General features: G+C 48.1%; 3 protein-coding genes and 1 pseudogene across 3 annotated transcripts; 2 read left to right on the top strand and 2 right to left on the bottom strand.

Moving 5' to 3' along the window:
• Positions 1–29: 29 nt before the first annotated feature.
• On the bottom strand, positions 30–2,151 carry LOC124706915. Its single transcript, XM_047238590.1, has 3 exons — positions 1,100–2,151; positions 814–1,012; positions 30–652 (listed from the first exon to the last, which is right to left on the bottom strand). The coding sequence occupies exons 1-3, from the start codon at positions 1,262–1,264 to the stop codon at positions 30–32; spliced, it is 987 nt and encodes a 328-aa protein (XP_047094546.1). The 5' UTR covers positions 1,265–2,151.
• A 2,073-nt stretch (positions 2,152–4,224) lies between these two features.
• Positions 4,225–5,223, bottom strand: LOC124706904. The gene is made up of 3 exons (XM_047238582.1): positions 4,717–5,223; positions 4,525–4,593; positions 4,225–4,445 (listed from the first exon to the last, which is right to left on the bottom strand). Exon 1 carries the CDS (start codon positions 5,221–5,223, stop codon positions 4,750–4,752), a length of 474 nt encoding a protein of 157 aa, XP_047094538.1. The 3' UTR covers positions 4,225–4,445; positions 4,525–4,593; positions 4,717–4,749.
• Positions 5,224–7,412: 2,189 nt separating this feature from the next.
• LOC124706896 lies at positions 7,413–9,043 on the top strand (annotated as a pseudogene).
• Positions 9,044–17,507: 8,464 nt separating this feature from the next.
• Positions 17,508–19,037, top strand: LOC124706889 (xyloglucan galactosyltransferase KATAMARI1 homolog). The gene has a single exon (XM_047238559.1). It carries the CDS (start codon positions 17,508–17,510, stop codon positions 19,035–19,037), a length of 1,530 nt encoding a protein of 509 aa, XP_047094515.1.
• Positions 19,038–21,663: the final 2,626 nt, after the last annotated feature.

Genomic DNA, 21,663 nt, shown 5'->3' with positions numbered 1-21,663 from the left:
GTCCGACCTGAAATCGATCGATCGATCGGTCAGTGCCGGATCGATCGATCGATCCAGCTCCTCCCGAGCGCGCCATGCTCTCCACCTTGCTCGGAGCGGCAGCTCCACCACGCGCTCGTGGCCGGAGCGGCAGCTCCACCACGCGCCATGTTCTCCTCGCCCAACTCTCGCTCGGATAGCCGGAGCGGCAGCTCCACCGGCACCTCCGCCTTGTTCTCCTCGCCCACTTCTCGCTCGACAGCCTGCCGGAGCGGCAACTCCACCACGCGCCTCCGCCCGGTCTCTCTCGCCCACCTCCCGCTAGAGCCGGCCGGAGCGGCAGCACCGCCACCCGCCTCGCCCGCTCTCCTCGGCTCCCTCCTCGCTCGACGGCCTCCTCCACCTGCTTCTCCTCGAGCCCCTCTGTTCGACGACCGCCGGAGCGACAGCCTCGCCACCCGCCTCCTCCTCGTCGACACCCTCCTCGAGAACCGCTTGCCTCGGGACTGGCTCCGCCGCCCGCCTCCCTTATTCAAGCTCGCCAGCCTCCAGCTGCGCCACGCTCCTTCATCCGGCAGCGGCAGCTCGTCTTCATCCGGCAGCGCCAGCTCGTCTTCATCCGGCAGCGCCAGCTCTTCTTCATCCGGCAGCGCCAGCTCGTCAAGGTTATATTCTGATCATTGCAAGTGCCACATGGTTACCAATTCAAATCTTGTAAAGGAATTTTGTACGCCGTAGTGTAAAGTATAGAAATCTGGTTCAACTTCAAGATACGCGAATTACAGAACCAGCTAAAATTACAGAAGGAAAGTTCAGAGTACACCAGCAACTTACCAACAGGAGCATTACAAGACTGCAGAAGTGCACCGCGCAATTGATTAAGAATGTCATCCTCATCAACAGTGACAGTTGGCTGCCAATCTTTAGTCCCACCAAGTGGAGATAAGCTAGCCGGTGATGTTGTGCTTGGCAGGTCGCTTCCAACTTGGCTAACATTAACTGAAGTCCCAATACTAGCTGTGGTTTGCTTAACCTGACAAGGAGCATAACAACAAAACAAAGTGGTGAGTACTGAATTGGAGTAGTAGGTTCCTGTAAAACAACGCCAACTAACGAGCACCTGAATATGGCTTGATTTAATCTTCTGGACAAGCGGGTTCATCAGAACTGAAGAAAACCACTGCCTGAGGTTGTTTCGCCACTGCTCAATCTCAGGATACACACCCAGACTTTCAAAGGCATCTACTGCCTGCTCCAGGGACATCTGATGCGAGCCAGGAGACATCCTCACAGCCCTCAAAGGTGTGCTCCGTGTAGCACCAGAAGGGGTGGTTGACGAGCACTGAAAGAGCACGGCATGTTAAATTCTACAGGAACCTCTGGCACAATAAATCCTCATTAAAAAATCAAAGAGCTAAGATTGTCAAATTTTACTAAGGTCCCCTGAATGTTACTCCGAGTTCATCTAAAAAATCAAGAGTTCAAGTGTATATGAACATGATGAACAAAATAGTCCTAGGCTAGGCTAGCCTCGGGCTACCGAACTACTGAAGCGGAAAAAAAAAGCAAGGAGTACACTTCACAATAGAAGCAAAGGAGCATTTTTCACTTAGTTATCATCTATCCTGCTCCAACAGGACATTTCGCTACTTTCCTTCAGACTTTATCAAGTGATGATGAAAGCGAAATTAACAATATGCCTAGTTACAAGGATTGTATCCTGCAGATGGAGTAGAGAATTCTTAATACAAGCAGCTTTGTTTTTCTAACTGAGGAAGTAACTGGAAAATACAACATCAATTCAGGTTTGGCTGTGTCAGTTTGATATAGCTGGAATTTTGTTTATCTCGGCAGACTACATTGCTGAACAAACACCAAGCATCATCGTGCACACCAGTACCACAATGATTTGTTATTCCCGAGTCATCTACACATCCAAACATGATGTCCAAATATCCAGAAGCACGCAAGTATTCGCATTTACAACTAATCCAAATAACTCAAATAGAGTAACTCAAATATTGCATAAGCACAAGCATCATCATCATATTTGCATAAGCACAAGAATCATCATCAAATTTGCACAAGCATATTCCGGAACGGAGGAGTACTTATCTGTTCTTCTTGTCATGCAGTTCCATCATGGTTCAAGTGGAAGTACTCGAAGAAGATAATGGCCATGTAGTCAATGATTCAGGAGGTGTTGGGCAGCCATCTGGAAAAGACCTATCAGACCAAGCAAGATTTGGAGCTTACTTTGCAATGCAATTTATACAGACCAGAGATGGAAAGGTGGATAAAAAAGACAAGGAGCTTGTTGCTAGTCTATTAAAGACAAGTCTAAGTACAGTTGAAAAAATCTGGAAAGATGCACGACAACAAATTGCAGCAGGGCAAGAAGTAGATGTTTCATCGAAGAAAAAAGGCGAAGTTGGACGTAAGAGAAAAGATCTAGAGCTCTCCAGTGGTAACCTCAATCCCATTGAATAGAAGAAAAACAATCAGAGCTCTAGCAAGGGAACTCAATGTTAGCCGAACAACCTTGCACAGAAGGTTAGAATGGGGTGAACTAAATCGCTGCTCAAACACTTTGAAGCCAGCTCTAAAGCCAGCTAACAGAATTGAAAGACTGAAGTTCTGTATGTTTATGCTCCAAGAGTGCACAATGACAGATATGAGTGTTTTCTTCAAGGAAATGGACAATTTTGTTCATATCGACGAAAAATGGTTTGACTTGACACAGAAAAACAATGTGTACTATCTAGTCCCTGGAGAGCCTACCCCATATCGGACAGTGCATAATAAGAACAGTATAGGGAAGGTTATGTTTTTAACTGCTGTGGCTAAGCCAAGGTTTGCAATTGTTGATGGAAAAAAGGTTTGCACTTTTGATGGAAAAATAGGCACATGGCCATTTGTCACTGAAACTGCAGCTGTTAGAAGAAGCGAAAACAGGGAAAAGGGTACTCTTGAACTCAAATCAATGAAAGTTAACAGAGATGTAATGAGGGATTTCATGTGCAATAAAGTAATCCCAACTATACTAGACAAGTGGCCAGATGAGGACGCAGGGAGAACTATCTATATACAACAAGACAATGCCACCCCACACATCAAGCCTAACGACCCTGTTTTCCTACAAGTTGTTGCACAAACTGACCTGAACATTGTGTTACTGCAACAACCACCTAATAGTCCTGATATGAACATTCTAGATCTATGCTTCTTTCGGTCTATTCAATCTCTCACCGACTGCAGAGCGCCTAAAAATATTAGAGAACTGATTGAGGCTGTGCAGGAAGAATTTGAGAACTATGAGGTGGATAAGCTAGCTAAAAGCTTTCTAACATTGCAAACATGCTTGAGAGAGACTATGAAGAAGCAAGGAGGGAATTGCTATGACATCCAACACATGGGTAAAGATAAAAGGATAAAGGAAGGAAGACTCCCTATCTTTCTTACTTGCAAGGCTGATCTAGTTGCAGATACATTAAAAATTATAGAAGAAGCACAAGCTATTGAGAATAGCACAAGCAGCAAAGAAGCAAAAGCAGAGCAGCTTAAGCAGTTGATAGAAGATGCAGAAGCAAGAGCAAAAGAAAAAGCAGAAGCAGAAGCAGCACAACAAGCATCTTGAGTAGTTTTAAGTTATGCAATACTCCGTAGTTATTTATGGATCATCTACAACAATTCATCTACAGCCATTATTTATGCTACTGCGTGGATTATCTAGAACAATTCACGGTGGTATTGCTAAGCTCATGTTGAAACTTAACACACGGACCTGCTCAATAACAACAGCGTGCACAGTATTGTCGAGAGACTACAGTTGACTCCTAGATTTATCCTCACCTACAAATATTTGTATAATTAAAAAGAAATGCTAAATTAATAAGGAGAAATATACTAGAAAAAGCAGCTGGCTCCTAGATTTATCCTCACCTACAAATATTTGTATAATTAAAAAGAAAGTTGAATTCCTTCAGTTTCATAGCATTTTCTCCTGACTGGAGAAATCAACTTGGTATGGATTGCGCCATCCTTTCTCGAAGAAAAGAAGAAGTCATTCTATAGTAAATTAAACATAGCTATATTAGTGGTTTTAAAGGTTTGACTATACAAGTTAATTGAGAGGAGCCATGTCTTTTTTATACTCTCAGACTCACAGTACATGTATGCTAGCATAGCATGAGCGTCTTATAAATTTGATAATGATGTGTTGGTCAGTTGGGGATTTACCGGTTCTGGCTAGCTACGTGCTGGTCCGGCTTGATCTGATGGCGTGCTCCAGCTCTGGTCGCACGGCCGCGAGACCAACCGAAGGAGATATTTCTCCTTGATCTCACCCAAGAACGCGTCGAACAAGCGTGGACGCAACTCGCGTTTACCTTGACGCCGTTGTTCCGTGTGCGCCTTGGCCACCTCTTCCTCCCTGTTGAAGTCTTCCATTGTTCTGATCACATCTTCTGCAATAGCTTCAAAATTTTAGCAAATTCAGCGGTACAAAGTTATCCAAAAAATCGTAATTGAGTGATCCCTACATACCTTGCCGTGGATGACTCCTTTCAAGCTTTTTAGCTGAATCAACCGTCGCTCGGTCCAACTCCAACAAGGCTGCGTATGAGCACGAAGATAAAGCTTGTGAGGAATAATTATCATTCCTGAGCTCTTAATCAAGTTTCTTCACTCAACGGCGATAAGAAGAATAAGATTACGGCAAAAGAAGGCAATACGCACCTTTTTGGCTGTAGCTGAACTGCGTCGCTACCATCAGGTAGAGGAGCACGAAAACGGAGCCGAGTAGCAGACCATGTGCAGCAGGTTGAGGTGTCCCTCGAGGGCGAGCCTCTTCTCGTCGAGCAGCGCGGCGAGGTCGCCCCGCGCGGCCCCGACCTCGCCGTCGATCTTGCGGTCGACGGCCTCGAGCTGCAGCTGCAGGCCCCGGAAGGCGCGGACGAGGGAGGCCTCGACGTCGTCGACGCGCGCGTTGTATCCCGCGAGCGCGGCCTGGTCGAGCGGCGCGAGGGTGGCCGGGTGCGCCCAGCGCCAGGCCTGGTCGCCCAGGTAGATGAGCACGGCGAGGGGGGCGGCGTTCTTGGCGGCGACGCTGAGCAGGGTCAGCCACCTCGGCCGGCCCGAGGAGAAAGGGGCCCTCTTCCGCCGCGGATATCTTTCCACGGGGACCCCCTCCTCGCCAGGGCTCTCCGCCACCAGAGCAGGCTTCTCTGCCACCTGATCTTGCATCGCCGCCACCTGATCCGTGGCAAAGATCGAAAAAAATGCAACCTTTTTCACGGATCCAGCCGGGGCGTGGAGATGGAGATGAAGTGCCGGAGATGCGGGCAGGAGGAGATGCGGGTCGGAGGAGATGCGGGCCGGAGGAGATGCGGCGGCGACGCGTGTGGAGAAGGCGGCGAGTAGCAGGAGAAGGGGTCGGGGACGGGGAGCGGCGGCGACGCGATGCCTACGATGGGGACGGGTCGCGAGGAGCGGAGGAGGTTGCGAGGAGGAGTGCCAGGTTCGGGCGAGGTGAATCACGACGGGGACGACCGGGTAGCAACGAGGAAAGGACGAGGGTTTTTTTGCAAAATAACCGGCGCGTCGATTAAATCGGACCGGAGGGAGTAGTTTTTTGTGTTTCTATAGTTTTGTACTTAACTATATTGTTGGACAAGCCGCTTATCCTACATATGAATCTTTTGACTACATCCATCAAATGCCTCAATCCGCTCATCAAGTGGCAGCTTAAGGTGCCTATCATTCTACATACACACCCTAGGTACCGAATCTTATGGTGCAGAAACTTCAACGTGGTAGATAGTGCAATTAGGCTTTATGAATAAAACATGCAAATATTTTCCCTGTGGTTATAATGAACCTTAAGGTAATTAAGACATAACTGAGATCTCCCTTATTAAACTAAGTATACCAGCTTAATGGTGCATAAACTCAGTATACCATCGTTGATTTCCTTTATTCGTGTACTTTATTTTTTGGGTAATGTGTTCTCGGTGGTGCCAACTTGCAAGGAGCTAAAGCCTCACGAACTGAATGCTTTTGCTTGCTCTAATCGCAAGGAGCTAAAGCCTCACGGTGGGTGCCGCTTTTCAAGGATGCGCACATCGTTGAAAAATTGCAGTTTCACAAGAAAAATATTTCTACCCGTTGTACTGTGCACCACCGTAGCTACATGCAGATCCGCATCCGCCGCGGATTGTTCCCATTTGTTGTTCTAAAAAAGTATTTCCATTTGTTAATATTTGTAGGGTTTTTTAACTGTTAATATTTGAAAAGGAGTGTAGGGCGAAAATATGCATCTAGAGTAAGATGTGATTGGCCATTTGTCACGATGATTATAAATCCAGCTCGACATGTACGTGGGGTTTGTTTTTTTCTTAGGGGGGGCAACAAAGGATAAATTGTCCAGATGCTTGCATAGGGGTAGGGACCAAATGAATATGTACATGTTCATAGTTATGTTATGAAAGTAAACATATGTTATGCTCGATGCATTTGACAAAATGGAATAACTGATGCACACATAATTTGATACTTCCGTGGTAAAACATAATTAGTTTGATATATGTATCCTGATTTGTGTGTTGTGTATGGATTGCACCTTATTTTAGCACTCACATATATGCAGAGCTATAAAATTCTCGTTTGGGACTTTGGGTGCTTCTGAAATACAACACTACCTTACATTTGGTACATACTAAGCTTTTTCTTCACCGTGGCAATGAACTACATTTGCGACACTACCAAGGTTTTAGTAACGAAAATCGCGCGCCTAAGGCGGGGACAAAATTGCGTACCTAGATTTGTCAGGCGCGGCCACCTCCGTCGAAGAGGGTAACAGTACGGGCGGGGAGGTAGAGGAATTGCACAGTGGAGGGTGGCCGCGAGGGATGGCTGCCTTCCCCTTCTGCTTTGCCGCGGCAGCAGGACCTCCTGCCTTCGATTTCCTCAACACCCAGGCAGCCGCCTTGGCGAGTCACTGTTTAAGTTGATGCATTATATTTGTTTATCTAAAAGAAAGAATTTAAAAAAGTTAGCTTTCAATAACCAGTCACGGTGAATCTCAAAATTTTAATATTTCCCTAATTTTAAATTATAGAAAATAAAAAGTCGCGTGCTAAAAAAATCACCCGTAACAAAAATAAATCGTGCATTAGAAAAAAAACATGTTGTCCACGAATTGTTCATGGACATTAATTAAAAAATTCATTATTTTACAAAAAAAAACTATTTCCGAAAAAGGTTCACGCTCCAAAACAAGATTCATGCATTTTGTGTATTGTGAATTATATATGTGCATTGTGAAATAAAATTTGGTACCCGTGGCAACGCACGGGCATTTGAACTAGTAATTAATAATGAGGCAAAGCTTTTGCCTCGGTTTCAAAAAAAAAAAAAAAAAAAAAAACTACTACCTCCTCCTCGCCACCATCCTCGTGCTCCCGCTCCTCCTCCTCAAGCTCAGGCCGCACAGGCACGGCATCGAGACTAACTTTCCCCCGGGGCCATGGCGGTTACCGTTCATCGGCAGCATGCACCACTTCGTCGGCGCATTCCCGCACCACGCCATGCGGGACCTCGCCCGCCGGCTCGGCGCTCCGCTCATGCTGCTCCGCCTCGGCGAGCTCAGCGTCGTCGTGGCCTCGTCGGCGTCCGCGGCGAGGGAGGTCATGAGGACCAACGACGCCGCGCTCGCCACCCGGGCGCTGACCGCCGCCCTCCGCGCGCTCCACAAGGACGGTTTCGGCTTGGTGTTCGCGCCCAAGGGCGAGCATTGGCGCCAGCTCCGCAAGCTCTGCGTCACCGAGCTGCTCTGCACGCGGCGGGTCCGGTCCCTCCGTGGCTGCCGCCACCCTCATCGCGTCCGTCACGGCGCAGTCGTCGTCGACGTCCGAGCCGGTGAACGTCAGCTCCCTCCTCTCCACCTACGTCACCGACGCGGCGGTGCGCGCCGTGGTGGGCGACCGGATGGGGGATCGCGACGCCTTTCTGGCGTGCATGGACGAGGGTGCCAAGGTGGCCACCGGGTCCAGCCTCGTCGACCTGTTCCCGTCCTCGCGCCTCGCGCGCGCACTCAGCGGGACGGCGCGACGCGCGGAGCTGTACGGTGCCAAGATGAGCCGGCTCATGGACGTTGTCCTTGAGGAGCACCGCGCGAGTAGGTCGGCCACCGGCGCCGGCGACGAGGAAGAAGACCTCGTGGACGTCCTGCTGAGGCTCCAGACGGATGGCGGTGGCGGGCTTCACGTTCCTCTCGAGATAGGAACCTTCCGCGCCTTGATCACCGTAAGACCTAGTACATCTCCATCTGACCATCTCCACAAACATTGTTCTACGTAGCAAACATCTAAAAAAAACATTGTTCTAGCAAGACCACACGTGTACGCTCGACGAAATTCGTTGTTCGCAGGATCTGTTTGGCGGTGCGAAGGAGACCTCGGCGACGACGCTGCAGTGGGCCATGGCGGAGCTGATACGAGACCCGAAGAAGCTCCGCAGGGCGCAGGACGAGGTGCGCGGAGCCTTCGCCGGGGAGAGCCGCGTTCGGGAGGAGGCCCTGCCGGAGCTGCGTTACCTGCAGCTTGTGATCAAGGAGACACTCCGGCTGCACCCGGCGGTTCCGCTGCTCATCCCGCGGGAGTGCCAGGAGCCCTGCCGCGTGCTCGGCTACGACGTGCCCGTGGGCGCCATGGTGCTCGTCAACGCGTGGGCGATCGGCAGAGACGCCGAGAGCTGGGGCGCGGACGCCGAGGAGTTCAGGCCGGAGAGGTTCGATGAGGCCGGCAGGTGCGCGGTGGACTTTAAGGGGACGCACTTCGAGCTCGTGCCATTCGGCGCGGGACGGAGGATGTGCCCCGGCATAGCGCTGAACGTGGCTGTCATGAAGCTCGCGCTGGCGAGCCTCCTCTTCCACTTCGACTGGGAGATCCCTGGCGGCGCAGCCCCGCATGATCTGGATATGACGGAATCATTCGGGACCACGACGCGGATGAAGAACGACTTGTGGATGCAGGCCACTGTTCGCGTGCCTCTTCCTAGTCTCTAGGTACAATCATAAGAAATGAAGTTATTCTATGCCCGAGACTACGGGGGAAAATATTGGAAACCACAAGTGTAGCTCGAGCTACACCTAGCTCATTTTTTGAAAAATCTGAAAACAATATTTTAAAGTGTCAAAAAATCTGAAATTAAATTTACATGAAGATAATACTGTGATCTACAAACGTGGAAACTTTTGACTGGACATACCTTTTATTCGGGGCTGTGCAAAAATGACAAATTAGTGAACTGTTTCATATTTCAAACTCCCAAAATCTGTCAGATTTTGTCATTTTTCTGCAGCCCAGAATATGAGGTATCTCGAGTTCAAAGATTGATAGATCCCATCATTGTATACATATAGATTTTTTGTCAGATTTTTTGAAACTTTAAAATTCCATTTTTAAATTTAAAAAAAAGAGCTACATGAAGCTCGGGCTATAAAAATTCACTCTCGGGAAAATATCCCTTTTACCGTGTTTTCGCAACTTTACCATGCTTCAAAAGAGCGGAATTTGCTGTGTTTCGAACAGTTAGACACATGGTAAAGAAAAAGAACATGAAAACAGAAAAAGACAAAGCAAAGGGTATGAACATGGCAAAATTCCGAAAAACATACGACAAAGAATAAGACACAGAGCTGCAACGGCGGCATGGCTTTGCCTTCTGTCCTCTAACGGACACACGAAAAAAAATAGGGCCACATCGCTGTCCCTTTCCCACTCGCCCCATTTCTTCCCGACTAAAGTTTCCCGCACGGGGAAAAATTTCTACCATTTCTTTCCCATGTGCGAGGAAAAAACACACGGCAAACCCTTTGCTGTGTGTTTTTTTCCTCGCGGTATCCCGACCTTTTTTCCTCTATTTTTGTCCATGCCAATTCCTTCCCGCCTTTTTCCTCGTTATTGTTTCGCCCTCGCACCACTATATATAGCTATGTATCGGATGCATAGTTCATCACCTAGTTCTTCCCTCTGAAAATCAGACTTGAGATACGACCGTTCCTCTGAAAATGTATTCACGAAATGATGTCCACTAACGGAGTTATATGGCTTCTAGGAAAAAAAGGCTAGGTGTTTCACTCCGGACAGCCATAGTTTGTCGGAACGAGCCTATATTGGGAACGTGCATGTGTCTTGGGACAGGAAGCAACGACGTATAGAGTGTTTCCCTTTCCGTGCCACGAAAAACCCAGTTTCTATTTTCGAAGTGCCAAAATGGGTTTTTTTAAGCAGCTACAAGATGCACACTCAACAATTCAGCGGGACCTCTGCATATTGGTATAGTACAACATATACAGTACGGTTCACATTCCTGATGTACGCGCTAGCTTTCTGGGTAGACCTACCGCTCCCTGCGGTCTCCTGCCGATTTCTCTATGTCCCGGATTTGAAATAAGCGTCCACTTTCGCTCGACCCAGATTTTTAGGGAAAATAATTTTAAGGACACTGACGTGTCATTTTTGGGAAAATCACTGGATACATCGGAATCAAGCTCATCCTCCAGGCCATACTGGTCTTCCTCATCCATCATGTTCTACATCTATTCTTCTTCATCGTCGCCATCAACCTCGCCACTATCATGATGTCCATCTCTTGCATGACAACTCTATCCTGATTCGAAACTCTTCCTCCAGCATAAGAAGTTTAACTGCTCTGGCCTGGATGGAACTCACCCCCGCCTTCGTGGGAAGTGATCTCTTTCGCCACCAGAAGCATTAAGGTGATGGGGTGAGTTCCTCTGCGCTCGCACCCTTCTAACCAGTGCACCCACTGAGATGTCCATTCTATCGGCTTTAAATTCCTTAATTTTTTTTATACTAGAGCTCCTCCACAAAGCATGCACACTCATACCCTATGTTTTGGGATTAATCCCGAAATTTACGGTCAACAATTGACAAATGTGCTGTGTTTTTGGGGCGGACAAATTCAACTCTTGGTACTGCAACTCGCTCAGATCAGCTCTAATCGGAGTTGTTCAGATAGTACCATGACCATAGTAAACAAAAAAATCCACTAAATCAGACATCTTTCATCATCTATACAAAATTCAGACTCGTCAAATAAACGAGCATTGACATCCTAAATAAATAAAACTATGAATGACGACCAACTAAATAAATATTTATTACCGGGACAACTAAATAAATACTCCTTCCATTCTGATTTAGTCTACATTCTAGAAAAAAAACCAGACAAGCTTGTAAGTACTACTTCAACCAATCCATCCAACAATGAAAGTAGTGACATTGAGAACAAGCAAGTGTGTGAGTGCTTGCCCTATGCCAGAGCGATCCACGATGCCACCTGGCTCAGCGCCGTCCGATTTGGAAACCAACCCCGCGTTGATCTGAGACGTTCCTTTGTCAAACAAAACAACAGCCAACTAAACCCTAGCAACCTTGCTCGCTTGCTCGTGCTCCAATTCCCCTTCCGAACAGACAGCTCTGGAGAGGAGAGGCTCAACCCACGCCCAGGACACCCAGCGGCGGCGGCGGCGGCGAAGGTAGGCCCCTCCTCCTTCGTGCTTCCTCCTCCTCCCTGGAACTCTTCCTCCCTGCCCTCCTCTGTGATTTCTCCCCTAGGTCGTTCCTCCCCTGCAGCCTTACCTAACCCTAGATCGACGGGGCCACAGCCATCTCATCTCCTATGCCAACAGGCGGCGGGAGAAGCAGTGAAGACCATGCGCCTGCTGCTCTGTCGGCAACCAAAGACGGAGAAAAGAAGTCCGCGTCGGATGTGGATGGGATTCGGCGATTGGATGGGCGAGGCCGCATCACAGTATGTTTCTTCTCCTATTTCCTCATCCTCTACGACCACATCTTCATCCTCCATACCTCACTTTGTTGTGCTCATATTTTTGGTATCCTCATCCCCAGGTCATGGATCATTTGCCTAATCCCCTTTGAGGAGGCTAGAAATATGGTAACATTCTATTGCAGGCTAGATTTTCTTTTAATATTCTGTTTGATGAAACTGTGAAATGATTTCTATTTTTTTGTTGTTGCTCTATGTGATGAAAAGTATACTTGGTTAGAATCAATTTAGATTGTTAATCTTTTGGCGGTATAAAAACTAAGATGCATATATATTCTTGGACAAACTTTTCAGTATGTTTAGCTTTCAAAAATTTAAATACTTCAGTAATAAGAGATTTTACTCTTAAAATGCAATACGAGATTGCATGAAAGGACAGTTTCTTATAGTTCAGGCTAAAGTATTGTCTGCTACTTGGTATAGGTATGCTCTATTTATATAAAGTAAATACCTTAAAGGTCTGATTCAAATAGTGGTTCCTGATTTGGTTTTGCACTTTGCTTCGTGTTAACAGTTTTGTTGTTTTGCATCAGGTATTTCTTTCTATGGAAGACGCGAGTTTAATTGATGAGATCGGAGCTATACGTTTGAATGGGATGTTTCTCTCATTCAACGGGCTAAAGGGTGTTTATCACAACTTGAAAGCAGCTTGATCCTATTTAAATTGCCTTTCTAAATTGGCTTTCACATGTACGGCAACAACATCACATGAAATAGTCCTCAACCAAGGTATTTTACCTGTTCCCCTCTATGCATAGTAGATTTTGTGGTCTTGTTTGCCACCATCGGAGATGATAGGAAATGAGAGATGTGCTTTACAGATTGCAGTATCAAGGATATCCCATATGCATTTATATTTCCTGTATGGACATGGAGTGGTATATTCCTCAACATGGAAAAATGATTTTCTAATTGTTCCGTCGTGCAATTTCAATGGAGGCAACACTACAGGAATCTACTGCTGCTAGCATCCGGCAGATTAGGTGTTGTTTATGGACACATTACCTCTTTATGTACAAAAAAAAATCTCGGGAAGGATCATTCAATACCATGACGGACAAACAGTATTTAGTGTATCTTCCCTGATATTTGGACCTTCACATTGGTTTCTTTGCACAAGAATGTCATTATTGTATTGACCACCAATAACAATGGAAAAGGTACACCATAATTCAGTTTCAGCCAATTGTTATTTATGTTTATATGTGATTAGGACTCGATTCGTGTACCATTCCCCTTTTTTCTAAAAATAAAGGTAATTTTGTAATGTTTTTTTTGCATAGTTCGTATACAGTCAAATCAAATTTGTGTGTTAGGTGTAGATAGCCTACCAAGACAATTTTTTCGCTTCTTGACTACTTGATGATGTTTTGCAGTTCATCCTAGGGTGCTCAGTTTATGTACACCACCGGGATTCATCGTGTTGTGGCTGGCCCTTGAATAACGTCCAACAAGATGGCAGTATGATCCATTACAAGAACGACACCCCTACATTTTTCACTTGTTAGCTGCGGTATGAGTCGTTGTGCCTACATCAGCCACTTGGTATGCTCTAGACTTCTGGGATAAATATATCTCTTGAGTAGGCAACCTTTCTTCTCCCTCCCACAACCCTCTGCTTTTCTATTTTTTCCTATTCTTTGTACCAGTTTTTAAGGATCTTACAAATTTAAACACATATATCATTATATTATTGGCTATTTATGTTTGAACATGGCTTTCATTTAGTGATTATGGTGTCTTCTTTTGTATAAAATAGTTAGATACTTCTCATGTATACTGATGGTTGATGAAAAATGTGTCCAGATTTGAAGTGGTGCTCCCTAAGGTTCGGTACTTCTCAAGTATATATGACGATTGCATCGTAATGTATCAAATAGAAAAGAAGCAACATTGTATTATTTGTGTGGAATTACATGACTATTATCGCCTAATGTATCAAATGGAAAAGCTGCATCCCAGATCAGAGAGATCGCAAAGTCTCATCACCAGGAGCTAAATGCCTTGTTGACCTCCTGATATGGAGGAACCATCTGAGCTTGCTTTTGGAAGGTGAATATTTCCCACTGTCTTGTACACTTTCCCCTTTCTGTGTTGCTCTCATATCTGAAATTGATGAATTAATGCTATTCTTTTTGGTACAGCTTTGACATAAACATGCCATTATCATCATCAATGGGACAGGTGTATACTATTATATCATTACTTTTGTCTCTTAATATTCGATGGCCTTTGATAAGGTTTGTTCTTAAGAGTTTTCTTGCTGCCCTTTTTTTGTTTGAGGTATGAAATACTTCTGCATAGTTTGAACAAGGAATTTGATATACGACCCTCCTTGCTCCCACGAGGAATTAGTAATTTTGATATACTACTTACTCATTTTGTAGTTTCTTCCCGTATGAACTGAGGCTTTCAGTTTTTCTGTAAGCTTCTTAGTTACATAGATTATCATCCATAAAGATTAGCACTTGTAATACTATGTTTGGAGTGCATCCCCTCTCACTAATAATTCCAAATGATTGACAGACTTGGAATCTTTACTTGAGTTGTACTGGGGAGGATCTCGGTCATGTGCAAGAATAAGGAGAATATCTTTGATGTGCAGCTTTGGATGGTTCCCATTTTCCAAGTTGGTAAAGCTTACTCCTTTCGCAAACCTAATTCATTCATATGTATGTTTATTTAACTTTCCTTTCATCAGATTAACACAATAAACATAATAAAAAACAGAAAGGTTATCAATTGCAAAAGGTTCATCTAGATAATTCAATCTCCTTACTATTTTTTTTTTGAAGTATCCTTACTATTTTATTTTGATAACCATACAATAATATTTGATTTTATCGTTGTACAGACCCCCCTGCATTGTCATATATGATCTATACAGTTTACATCTTACAAGGCATTTTCTTTATAACAGGTTATTTAGACTTCCCAAGTGGTGTGGCATTTAAACAATATAATCAATTAGAATAGATAAAATGCATGATGTGCTAATGGTTATAGTCTGCATGCTGGTTGACCTTACCTCGATATGGTGTTGTGTTTGCTAATTGCCACCTTACTTCCTGAAATCTTAATAGTTAGGACCCCTCTTCACGTGAAATGTTTCGTGTGATGAATTTGTTAGATGTGTATTAGAAGTAGACATGATCTCTTCCGAGCACATTATTCACTTGATATTGTCAAATGGTCTATCAGATGATACATTTCATTTGCTCTTTTGTTGTTTCTCACTGTTAGTTGTATGGAATATCTGCGTGAACTTCTTCTGGTACTCGATTACGCCATTGAGATAACTTATGTATCTTTTACTGGTGTCTACAGGAAGGATTTGTGATGCTGTAGAAGTGGTCGCCGGGAAGGACTGTCCACATCACCGATCGTGGCGACCGGTCCTGTGTCGTCTCACAAGTACCTTGTTATTCTACCACACATCCTTGTTTCTGCTCCTTCTTGGGCCATAGTTTCGAGAATCTTCCCTTACATTGTGCTTCTTCTCCTAAAAGGTACGAAGATAAAGCTGCTGCAGTGAGGACCGAAGGGCTTGACGCTGCCGGCCATGCAATGGGGACTGTGTGGCCTGTGTTCAAGATCTGGCAGGCCATTGACCCGAATAGTGTCCAGAAGCCCATGGTGCTCCCCGAGTACGCAGTCGTTGACTTCATTTGCATCCACTGGCAATAGAAGCATGCATTCTGAGTCCCTGCTTGTAGACAGTGGTGCTGGAAACAAAGAGCAACATAAGTGTATTGTCCGTTGTTGTCAGCACTTTTGTGCTGAAAATTGCACATCATTGTTGTTCGGTTTGGTTATGTGTTGGTGTGTGCTTATGGTGTTGACCTACTACATGTTGTCAGTGCGTTTGTGCTGAAAATTGCACATCCTTGTTGTTCGGTTTGGTTATGTGTTGGTGTGCTTATGGTGTTGACCTAGAACATGTTGTCCAGGCTTTTGTGCTGAAAATTGCACATCCTTGTTCGGTTTGGTTACGTGTTGGTGTGCTTATGGTGTTGACCTAGAACAGCTTGTGGCACCTTGATTAGACCGCCAAGGACCAGCAAGGAGGCGCCCCATGGGGCGTCCCAACCACTAGTCCAATAGAAAAAGCAGGGGTCCTTCGTTTTCTGTGTCGTTCTTAATTACAAAGCTAAAATGTAGACTAATTTAGAACAAAATTTAGACCTAAAATGTAGAGTATTTCAGAACAGATGGATTATTTTCTATCAGCAAAATAAATCAGTATCTAATCCAACGAGACAATATACGCAGCTGCATGACTATACCAACTCCTATGCATAAACACAAGCCTACTAACATACAATTAGCGAGGATTAGGGTTTACCCAGAGGTCAAGAAGAAGCGGTAAGAGCAGTTAAAGAGCAAGCAGCTGCTCAGAATTCACTTGACACCATTATTGAAGCCGATGATAGGGCCGGACCTCAATGGTCCTTTATGTCTGAAGCGGATGTGGGCGTGGTCAACCGAATCTGAGCCGTGTGCACTGCCAGGCGTCGGAACGCTAATCAAAGCACATAGAGTGGGCGGTGACAGAGCTGTCATCGTGCGTGTGTGTATCTTTCCCTAAATCTTGGATTTGGAAGTTGGTAAAGATTCACCCCTTGTTTAAGAGTGGTACGCCACAAAAAGTGCGAACAAACTTATAAAAACCCGATGTGTGAAACAACTTTGTTAGCAGTGAAGCTTCAGGTTCTGCACCAGCTCCACCACGCAGCAACAGAAGCAACAACACCACCACCACCACCACTACCTCCACCAAAACGCTTCCACGAGCTAACCCATCTATAGATCGGGTGTTTCTACTGCATTTGGTTGTGAAATAACAAACAAACGGATAGCAAATCCCTGTTAAATGGGAGAAAATGGCGGCATAGTTGAAAGGAAAATGAGAGAGAACTGAGAGGAAATGATGAGGAAGAAGAAGGAAGCAAGGGCGTTGGTAGGGCGTCGGCCCAATTTAAATTCGGCGAGCCATTAATTGGGAAGAGTTTACCGATATGTTGCATCTGCACGCCTTTTCGGGGTGGCGATTCCCGACGGTCGACGCCGACCAATTGGGGAACAGGAGCCCGACATCTGCGAAGAAGTCCTCGGAATCACGGCCTTTCGGGTATCGTTGCCCCAATTTCTTCCTCCCGGGAAACGGCACCCAAACGAGGGTCTATTATTTGTGGAATTTGTAAAAAACAAGCATTATTTCTTAAAATAAGAAAAAAATGTATTATTAATTTTTTTTGCATGCATACAATATGAAAATAAATTTCAAGACAATTGTAGTAATATTTTGATGATATTATAGATATAGATATTTTTTCATACACGTTATTAAAGTTTATAAAGTTTGATTTTGGCCAAAACTAGTAGCCAAGCTAATATAGAAAGGAGGAACTAACGGATAGTCAAGCATGCATGTATGAATATGATCTCAGAGAAGAGCGTTGTATACACGCGCTGGATCCAAAGCTGCAGATCTACCATTAATGCAGTCAACTTGAGAAAATAAAATAAATAAAACGTTTTTTAAGCGCAGTAGTACTCGTAGATCGGGTGTTTCTTATGGAAATCTCACAGCGTGGTTGGTGCCCTCAAGCCCACACTGTGACACTGCTGAACCAATGAAGTCATGTAGCGCCATGAGCATGGAGAGTGATCCCGCTAACGACAGGCACTCCGTTGGCGAAGGCAGCGGCGGCGTGAGCTTGCTCCGGCCACCGCGGATATTCTGCCTCACGATGCTCTCGATCGTATTCTGGGCTCTGATATTCTACTTTATCTCCACAATGCAAGGCGACATGGCGTCTCTTCTCCTCAAGCCCTCAGGTCTTCTCCTCAAGCCCTCAGCCTTCTCCCTTCCGCCCTTCCGCTTTGGCCGGGACCGGTGCGTCGGCCGGTACATCTACATGTACGACCTGCCGCCACAGTTCAACGCCGACATCGCCCGCGAATGCAGCAAGTTCGCGGCAGGCGTCGACATGTGCAAGTACACGGCGAACGACGGGTTCGGCCCCCCGCTCCCGCCCGGCGACTCCCTGCCAGAGAAGGGAGCCTACGACACCGACCAGTACGTGCTGGAGTTGATCTACCACTCTCGGATGAGGCGGTACGAGTGCCTCACCACCGACCCCTCCATCGCCGCTGCAGTGTACGTGCCCTTCTACGCCGGGTTCGACGCGGCACTGAACTTGTGGAGGAGCAACCTTTCGGCCCGTGACGCCCTGCCGCTGGACATGGTGGAGTGGCTCGTGCGGCGGCCCGAGTGGCGCGCCATGGGGGGCCGCGACCACTTCCTGGTCGCCGGACGGGGCACATGGGATTTCGTCCGCGGCGAAGGCGGCGGCTGGGGCAGCGCCTTCATGACGTACCCGGCCGTCCGCAACATGACGGTGCTCACCATCGAGGCTAGCCCCTGGCTCGGCAACGACTTCGGCGTGCCGTTCCCGTCACACTTCCACCCTTCTTCCGACGACGACGTGCTTCGCTGGCAGGACCGCATGCGCCGGCAGGACCGCAGGTGGCTCTGGGGTTTCGCCGGCGGGTCGCGCCCCGACAGCAAGAGAACGGTGCGCGCCCAGATCATAGAGCAGTGCGGCAATTCGAGCAGCTGCACGATGTTCGCCAGCACGACGGGCGTCCACAACTCGCCGGACGGGATCATGGGGCTGCTGGAGAGCGCCGAGTTCTGCATCGAGCCGTGCGGCGACTCCTACACCCGCAAGTCCACCTTCGATGCCATCCTCGCCGGCTGCATCCCGGTCTTCTTCCACCCGATCTCCGCCTACACCCAGTACACGTGGTACCTGCCCAGGGACTACAGGAGCTACTCGGTGTTCATCCCCCAGGACGATGTGGCCAAACGGAACGCCAGCATCGAGGAGACGCTGAGGCAAATACCGCCGGCGAAGGTGGCGCGGATGCGAGAGGAGGTGATCCGGCTCATACCGAGGGTGATGTACAGGGACCCGGCGGCGATGGGCGTGACATTCAAGGACGCATTCGATGTCGCTGTGGACGCCGTCATCGACAGGGTGGCGAAGCGCCGGCGCGCCGCGGCCGAGGGACGCGAGTACCAGGACAGCGTCGACGGACAGCATAGTTGGAAGTACGATTTGTTCGAGCCTGGTCACAAAGATATAGGCCCGCACGAGTTTGATCCATATATATGATAGTGTACGTATAAGGTTTATCGGAAGGATTGGGCTTTGGGCCTTTCGTATTTTTTGCTGTCGGACATTAAAGCTTTTCCGATAAATTCGGCCTTGCTCCGCGGGGCAGATGCCCGAAGAAGTCTATTTTTGAAGGATAGTGCTCAGCGTCCCCCGGGGGATCAAATCCCCCGATCCCCCAGCCGTTGGATGGGGCTGATCCAAGCCGTGCATCTAGGGTCAACGCACCAACAAAAAAGAGAAGGAAAACAGACACCCACGATCTAGCTGCGCCATCCTCCCGGAACTCTCGCACATGGCGTTGCCGCGTAGCGCCTCTCTTCCCCGTCCCTGCTCCTCCCGTGAGCCCCACCGAGAGCGCCGCCGGAGAACTTGTCGTGGGCGTCGCCGGAAAACCTCGCCAAGGGCGCCGCCGGAGAGCGCTGCCGGAGAACTTGTCGCGGGCGTCGCCGGAAAACCTCGCCAAGGGCGCCGCCGGAGAGCCCCACCGAGGGCGCTGCCAGAGAACTTGTCGCGGGCGTCGCCGGAAAATCCCGCCAAGGGCGCCGCCGGAGAGCTCCACTGACGGCGCTGCCGGAGAACTTGTTGCGGGCGTCGCTGGAAAACCCCGCCGAGGGCGCCACCGGAGAACTATTGCAACATCTTCTTCGTCGGAGAAACCTGACACGACGTCGCCGGTGAAGTAGCTTCACCGCACCGTCCACCCAAGCATCAATGTTGTTGGCACCTGTAGCACCACCGCACCCCTCCGATAGCAACGCCTCTGTTTGCAGCAACGATGCCTCACCATGGGTAGCAATGCCGCCACGCCAAGGTAGCGACGTCGGCCGCCCCTTGTAGCAAAACCAGCCGTCGTTTGTAGCAGCGCCGCTGCGCCATGGTAGCAAGGTTGGTCGCACCTGGTAGCAAGGACGGTCTCCCTTTGTAGCAATGTCCAGGGGCAATGTCAGCCTATGTTTGTAGCATCGCCGACAAGACATGGTAGCATAGCAAGGTAGCAACACGGACCTCCGGTAGCATCACCTCCCCCCGCTTTCAGCAACGCCGTCGCGCCATGGTAGCAAGGTCAGCCGGCCTTTGTAGCAAGGTTGGCTGCCCTTTGTAGCAGCGCCGGCCTCTGCTCGGAGCAACGCCGGACTTTGCTCGGAGCAACGCCGGCTCGTCGGCGCAGCAACTCCTGACTCTGCTCGGAGTAACACCGGCTTGTTTTCGCAGCACCGCCGGATACCCGCTCGAAGCAACCGCGGACGCCGCTCGTAGCAAAGTCGGCTTCCACGCCGAGCACTTGCAGCAACTCATGGAGTTGGCGGCCTGGTCCCGGTGCCCATCGATCTGCAGCAGCACCTGCACCGGTTGCGCGGTGCCGCCGCTCACGGCTCGCAGCGGCGTCGGCTGCCACCCGGCAGTCGTCATCTCATCAACGTGCTCGGGATTATTGGAGATAGCAAGATGCAAGATGGGCGCAGTGGGGTGACGACGTCGCGGCGCTGAGGCAAGAGAGGAGCGACGGAGGCTCGTCGGCATCGGAGAAGGTAGTGGAGGCGGAGGTAGAGGGAAACAGGGACATGGAGGAGCGATGGACTGGGGAATTCCATGGAGTGGAGGGAAAATAAGGCTTCTGTGCGGAGGAGCAACGGAGAAGACGAGCCAAGAAGAAGATAAGGCTCAAGAGAAAAAGGCAATGGGACCCACCCACATGTCTCGTTTCTTTTTCTGCCAGCAAACCGGACACGCGTCACGCTCACGAGGCGGACGATGCGAGCGCTTGTTCCCCGGGGGATAGGGAGCATTTTCCATTTTTGAACGCATCGGTTCGTTTACTTGGGTATATTATCCTTCAAAAAAAGAATTGTCACTACAGGAATGGAGCCAGACGCCGACGGCCAGACTCTACGCCGAGGGCTTTTTATCGGGGCCGTCGGCGTACGGCCTCGCCAGGGCAGCTCGGAACGCCGGCCGTTGGCGTAGACATACCGTCGGCGTCTACCTGGCCTTCGGCGTAGGCACCAGCATAGCTCCTGCTCCATCCGCGACGCGACGGCGCGCTCACGGCGTCAGGTAAGATGCCGAGGGTAGCATAGGGCATGGCCCCCTATGCCGACAGCCACCCTCGGCATATAGGTTTTTTTTATTTTTTCCTTTTTTTTCTCTCTCATATTACTTTATATTATGTTTCTATTATTTATTTACTAGTATGAATTATGTAAAAAATGTTCTATTTTTTAAGAATTCGTAGATGGCATATGTAGGTTCCACGGGTGACGCTCTTCGCAGACGTGTCAACCGGAGCCACTAGGCCCAACTTCTGCTATCGATGTACATATGTCCTAAAACATTTAGGAAAAATTCCATTGCTAACCCTAACTCCAACCCCCCAGGTGTGTCCGGCTTCTCGGACGGGGGTTCCTACACTTAGGCGGATTCGCATGTATAGGGGGAACTCCTCGGAAGTGAACCGGAGAGAAACTTGAGATCATATGGGATGATCCTTGTTTCCACATGTACCTATGACCTAACCAAGCTCAAATGGAGGCATATGCCCACCGGGAGACCCCGATGGGATGCGAGTCAAAGGGGTAGACCGCGCGGTCAACAGAACTAGGGTTTCATCAGAAATCGAGCATCG

Source organism: Lolium rigidum, chromosome 1, assembly GCF_022539505.1.
Source record: "Lolium rigidum isolate FL_2022 chromosome 1, APGP_CSIRO_Lrig_0.1, whole genome shotgun sequence".
Classification (NCBI taxonomy): domain Eukaryota; kingdom Viridiplantae; phylum Streptophyta; class Magnoliopsida; order Poales; family Poaceae; genus Lolium; species Lolium rigidum.
The sequence above is the reverse complement of the archived record's forward strand: the minus strand, read 5'-3'. Positions and strand labels throughout refer to the sequence as shown.